The sequence below is a fragment of the Lucilia cuprina genome, chromosome 6 (assembly GCF_022045245.1).
Source record: "Lucilia cuprina isolate Lc7/37 chromosome 6, ASM2204524v1, whole genome shotgun sequence".
Taxonomy (NCBI): Eukaryota; Metazoa; Arthropoda; class Insecta; order Diptera; family Calliphoridae; genus Lucilia; species Lucilia cuprina.
Window position 1 is genome coordinate 9,895,818 of NC_060954.1, and position 6,968 is coordinate 9,902,785.

The 6,968-nt window shown below is 30.7% G+C and overlaps 2 protein-coding genes across 2 annotated transcripts in view; both read left to right on the forward strand.

Annotated features, from left to right (window-relative positions):
* LOC124420481 (7SK snRNA methylphosphate capping enzyme bin3-like) overlaps positions 1–4,870 on the forward strand; it is a 13,171-nt gene extending 8,301 nt beyond the window's left edge. Inside the window, exons 2-3 of the mRNA XM_046953367.1 lie at positions 570–1,314; positions 4,527–4,870. Of these exons, the coding sequence (XP_046809323.1) occupies positions 570–1,277 (708 nt within the window). The 3' untranslated portion in view covers positions 1,278–1,314; positions 4,527–4,870. The remainder of the gene's footprint in view (positions 1–569; positions 1,315–4,526) is intronic.
* The window catches only part of LOC111688168 (attacin-A-like), a 2,974-nt gene continuing 751 nt past the window's right edge, over positions 4,746–6,968 (forward strand). Inside the window, exon 1 of the mRNA XM_046953368.1 lies at positions 4,746–4,758. Within this exon, the coding sequence (XP_046809324.1) occupies positions 4,746–4,758 (13 nt within the window). The remainder of the gene's footprint in view (positions 4,759–6,968) is intronic.

Sequence of the window (6,968 nt, forward strand, 5' to 3'; positions counted from 1 at the left end):
TCCAGACTATAGACTATTCTATAGTCCAGACTATAGACTATTCTATAGTCCAGACTATAGACTATTCTATAGTCCAGACTATAGACTATTCTATAGTCCAGACTGTAGGCTATTCTATAGTCCAGACTGTAGACTATTCTATAGTCCAGATTATAGGCTATTCTATAGTCCAGACTATAGACTATTCTATAGTCCAGACTATAGACTATTCTGTAGTCCAGACTATAGACTATTCTGTAGTCTAGACTATAGACTATTCTGTGGTCCAGACTTTAGACTACTCTTAAGTACAGACCATATACAATTCTATAGTCCAGACTTTAGACTACGCTTTAGTCCAGACCATAGACTATTCTATAGTCCAGCCTATAGACTATTCTATAGCCCAGATTATAGACTAATCTATAGTCCAGACTATAGACTATTCTATAGTCCAGACTATAGACTATTCTATAGTTCAGACTATAGACTGGACTATAGAAAAGTCTATTTCATAGTCCAGGCTATCTATAGCTTATACTAAACTCTTTGGATAATTCATTACAATTTTCTCCTTCTCTCTCTTTCAGCTCTATGCCAAAGGTGATTATACACCTAATCATGTACGCTGGTCCGATGCCTACTACCCACAGACACCATTCGAAGCATACCGTGGTATTTATGCCACAATGCCACCACGACCTACCGGAATGCAATCATCCTATCCCTTAATCTCATCCACAAGATCACAAAACTATGATACACCACATTATTCAGGAGGTGGTGGTACATCGGGACCCTATAGTTGCCGTCAAACACCCATGCATCAGCCATCAACATCACAATATTATAATCCTCTTGAATCGGATTCGTATCAACCCTCGTACGATATGGAATATCTTAATCATATGTATGTCTTCGCTTCACCACTCTATCAAACTGTTTGGTCACCACCGACCAGTATGCGTAAAAGTTCTTCACACACTCCCGCCTTTGGTAGTGTACGAGATGCTGAATTCGAAGGTGATGGTAATGTTATGACCGGTGGTAGTTATCATCGTCATGTCTATCCACCCAATGAAGACACCTCATCACCAAATGCCAATGCTATTAATGCTTTCAATTCAATACGTGATCCCGATACGGATGATTCTAATCAGCAAAGACCTCATGTCTATGCTACAAATTGTGGTGAAAGTTCTTCATCACCTCATCCAACTTCGAATCCTAACGATACCGAAGCTATAGAAGAAAGTTTAATGTTAGACGATGATCGATGTGATTTAAGCGAAGCTTAAATATTATATACATATAAATATAAATATATATCTGAGTGTAAGTTCTTGAAGGAGTTTTTAAACTTTTAAAGTTATACAAATACAAATTAACCAGAAAACATACATTTTTTAATAGACCTTAATAATATCGGTTTATAAACTGCCAATTTCAGTTGCTAAACTTGCTGAATAGTAAATGCTAAATCAAACTTTCTTGCAAAACTTTTAAGGCCAGAAAAGAAAGTTATTCACTTTCTTTTTTCCAGTAATATTCCTTTTCACAAAGGAATAGCTAAATACAGCAACAACTAGCTTTTAAAATTAAGATATCTGAAAACAACAAGATTTTTTAACTTAAAAACGCTTATTAGTATTTTTGTAATAAACAATTAAAATAATTACAAAATTTATTCGATTATTATAGGAAGATTTTGTTTGTTTTATAGTTTGAAAATAATTTTAATAGAGCCTTAGACCAGAAGCAGAGACAACTGATTAGAGACAGACTATAGTCAAGCAAATTAGACTATTCTATAGTCGAGACGAAAGACTGTTCTATAGTCGAGACTATATACTATTCTATAGTTCAGACAATGGAATATTCTTTAGTCAAGACAATAGACTATTCTACTGTCAAGACAAAAGACTATACTATGGTCGAGACTATAGACTATTCTATAGTCGAGACAATAGACTATTCTATCGTCGAGACTATAGAGTATTCTATAGTCGAGACAATAAACTATTCTATAGTCGAGACTTATACTATTCTATAGGCAAGACAATAGACTGTTCCATAGTCAAGGCAATAGACTATTCTATGGTCAAGACTAAAGACTATTCTATAGTACAGTCAATAGACTATTCTATAGTCGAGACTAAGGACTATTCTATAGTCGAGACTTAGACTGTTCTGTAGTCGAGACTATAGACTATTCTATGGTCAAGACTAAAGACTTTTCTATAGTACAGTCAATAGACTATTCTATAGTCGAGACTAAGGACTATTCTATAGTCGAGACTTAGACTGTTCTGTAGTCGAGACTAAGGACTATTCTATAGTCGAGACTTAGACTGTTCTGTAGTCGAGACTATAGACTATTCTATAGTGAAGACAATCGACTATTCTATAGTTGAGACTTAGACCGTTCTATAGTCGAGACAATAGACTGTTCTATAGTCGCGACAATAGATTATTTTATAGTCGAAACAATAAACTATTCTATAGTCGAGACTATTCTATAGGCAAGACAATAGACTGTACCATAGTCGAGACAATAGACTGTACCATAGTCGAGACAATAGACTATTCTATGGTCAAGACTAAAGACTATTCTATAGTAGAGTCAATAGACTATTCTATAGTCGAGACTTAGGACTATTCTATAGTCGAGACTTAGACTGTTCTGTAGTCGAGACTATAGACTATTCTATAGTCAAGACAATAGACTATTCTATAGTCGAGACAATAGACTATTCTATAGTCGAGACTTAGGCGGTTCTTTAGTCGAGACAATAGACTGTTCTATAGTCGCGGCAATAGTTATTTTATAGTCGAGACAATAAACTATTCTATAGTTTATACTTAGACTATTCTATAGACAAGACAATAGACTGTACCATAGTCGAGACAATAGACTATTCTATGGTCAAGACTAAAGACTATTCTATAGTAGAGACTAAGGACTATTCTATAGTCGAGACTTAGACTGTTCTGTAGTCGAGACTATAGACTATTCTATAGTCGAGACTATAGACTATTCTATAGTCGATACTATAGACTATTCTATAGTCGAGATAGTAGACTATTCTATAGTCGAGATAGTAGACTATTCTATAGTCGAGATAGTAGACTATTCTATAGTCGAGATAGTAGACTATTCTATATTCGAGACTTAGACAGTTCTATAGTCGAGACAATAGACTATTCTCTAGTCGAGATAATAGACTATTCTATAGTCGAGACTATAGACTGTTCTATAGTCGAGACTACAGACTGTTTACAGTAGACTATAATCGAAATAGTAGACTATTGAATAGTCGAGACTATAGACTATATTGTAGTCGAGACTATAGATTATTCTATAGTCGAGACTAAAGACTATTCTATAGTCAAGACTATGGACTATTCTATAGTCGAGACTATAGACTATCCTATAGTTAAGACTATAGACTATTTTAAAGTCGAGGCAATAGACTATTCTATAGTCGACACAATAGACTATTCTATAGTCGAGACTATATACTATTCTATAGTCGAAATAGTAGACCATACTTTAGTGGAGACTATACTCTATTCTATAGTCGAGACTATAGATTATTTTTTAGTCGAGACTACAGACAATTCTATAGTCAAGACTATAGACTATTCTATAGTCGAGACTATAGACTATTCTATAGTCGAGACTATAGACTATTCTATAGTCGAGACTACAGACAATTCTATAGTCAAGACTATAGACTATTCTATAGTCGAGACTATAGACTATTCTATAGTCGAGACTATAGACTATTCTATAGTCAAGACTATAGACTATTATATAGTCAAGACTATAGACTATTCTATAGTCGAGACTATAGACTATTCTATAGTTGAGACTATAGACTATTCTATAGTCGAGAATATAAACTATTCTATAGTCGAGACTATAGACTATTCTATAGTCGAGACTATAGACTATTCTATAGTCGAGACTATAAACTATTTTATAGTCGAGACTATAGACTATTTTATAGTCGAGACTATAGACTATTCTATAGTCAAGACTATAGACTATTCTATAGTCAAGACTATAGATTATTCTATAGTCGAGACTATAGACTATTCTATAGTCAAGACTATAGACTATTCTATAGTCTAGACTATAGACTATTCTATAGTCGAGACTATAGACTATTCTTTAGTCGAGACTATAGACTATTCTGTAGTCGAGACTATAGACTATTCTATAGTCGAGACTATAGACTATTCTATAGTCGAGACTATAGACTATTCTATAGTCGAGATTATAGACTATTCTGTAGTCGAGACTATAGACTATTCTATAGTCGAGACTATAGACTACTCTATAGTGTAAACTATAGACTATTCTATAGTCGAGACTATAGACTAGACTATAGTCTAGACTATAAAGACAATAGTCAAGTCTAGACAATGGAGTAATATCTATAATTTAGTAACAGGACTTGGTCTTAGACTCTCTCCTAAATTCTTCTTATTATTATTGAATATTCGCTATATAATACCTTTTTTTTTCTTTTCAAAAATAGATTTTTCGCAAGATATCTCAAGAAAAAAAACGGAAGCTCATCATTATACATTATAATTTATTTAGAAGATTTTTTTTAAACAGATTATGTATAAAAACAAACTGTATAAAAATTATTAAAAGAAAATCACATAATTTTAGCAATATTTATATATAAATATTAAAAAAAGTAATTTATAATTTTTATGAATATTTTTTTATTATTTATGTTAACATAAAAATGGAAAGCCGGGGTTTAAAAACAAAAAAACAAACAACATGAAAAAAAACAACAATATTTTATATAAACATATTTATTTGTTTCTATATACATTGAAATATATACAAGAAAGAAAAAAAAACTATATATTATATACAAATTTCGAAATAAATGTAATTGAAACCTTAAAAGGCTATTATACAAAACATATTTGTAATATAAACAAAAAAATCAATCGCCAGATTAAAAATTTAAAGAAAAATTACAAAAACAAACGTTTAGAAACACTTTCAAAATTTGTTAAATTTTTTTATAATTTTGTTATGAGTTTCTAAGCAAAAACCCAAAACTTTTAAATGACAAAACAGTAAAACTTTTAAAAAAGCATAAATAATTTTCTAAATATAAAAAAAAAAGAAATTTATTTAATTTTATAAAATTTTTATTTAATTTTAAACTTTATCTTGTGTATTTTATGTTTAAGATTAATTAATCATTTTTTTAAAAAACATTTATATATAACTACTGCTTACCTATAAACATATTTATATATATATTTTTATTAAAATTTATTATGTATTTATAGTTTATTCTTTTTAAAATCATCTGAATTTGTTTTTTTTTATAAATTTACTTATTTTTCTTTTATTAATATTTAACAAATATGTTTTATAATTTAATTATTATTAGATTTTTAATGAATTATTATTATAATTATAAAAATAACAAAATACAAAGATATGAAATAATAAAGTTAAACTGAAGTTAAAAAAATGATAAAATAAAATGAAATCAAATAAAAAAAATATATTAATTATCGCAAGGAAATATTTATTTAACGATAACACTTAAGTTTTATCTATTTAAGTGGTTATTTGGTCAACTTTGTCGGTGTTTTTTTATTAATTACTTTTGTTAAAAAATTTACAGTTTATGCCGGAAATCGAACTGAAAAGTAACAGAGACGTGCATTTATGTTTATGTCTAATCTATAGTCAGACTACAGACTAACCTATAGTCCAGACTATAGACTAATCTGTAGTCCAGACTATAGACTAATTTATAGTCCACACTATGGACTAATCTATAGTCCAGACAGATTAAAGACTAATCTATAGCCCAGACTATAAACTAATCTAAAGTCCAGACTATTCTATAGTCCAGACTATAGACTATTCTATAGTCCAGACTATAGACTATTCTATAGTCCAGACTATAGACTATTATATATAGACTATTCTATAGTCCAGACTATACACTGTTCTATAGTCCAGACTATAGACTATTCTATAGTCCAGACTATAGACTAATCTATATTCCAGACTATAGACTAATCTATAGTCCAGACTATAGACTTCTATAGTCCAGACTATAGACTATTCTATATTCCAGACTATGGACTATTCTAAAGTCCAGACTATAGACTATTCTATAGTCCAGACTATAGACTAATCTATAGTCCAGCCTATAGACTAATCTATAGTCCAGACTATAGACTAATCTATAGTCCAGCCTATAGACTAATCTATAGTCCAGACTATAGACTAATCTATAGTCCAGACTATAGACTATTCTATAGTCCAGACTATAGACTTTTCTATAGTCCAGACTATAGACTAATCTATAGTCCAGACTATAGACTAATTTAGAGTCCTGACTATGGACTTTTTTATAGTCCAGACTATAGACTAATTAATAGTCCAGACTATAGACTAATCTATAGTCCAGAGTATAGACTAATCTAGACTATAGACTAATCAAGAGTCCATATGTACCAATCTAGAGTCCATATACACCAATCTATAGTCCAGACTATAGACCAATATATAGTCCAGACTATACCCAAACTACAGTCCAGACTATAGACCAATATATAGTCTAGACTATAGACCATTCTATAGCCCAGACTATAGACTAATCTATAGTCCAGAGTATAGACTAATCTATAGTCCAGACTATAGACTAATCTATAGTCCAGACTACAGACTAATCTATAGACCAGACTGTTATCTATTCTAATCCAAATCCAAACTATAGACAAATCTATAGTCCAGACTATACACAAATCCATAGTCCAGAATATAAACAAATCCATAGTCCAGTCTATAGACTTATCTATATTCCAGACTATAGACTAATCTATATTCCAGACTATAGACTTATCTATAGTCCAGACTATAGACTAATCTATAGTCCAGACTATAGACTAATCTATAGTCCAGACTATAGACTAATCTATAGTCC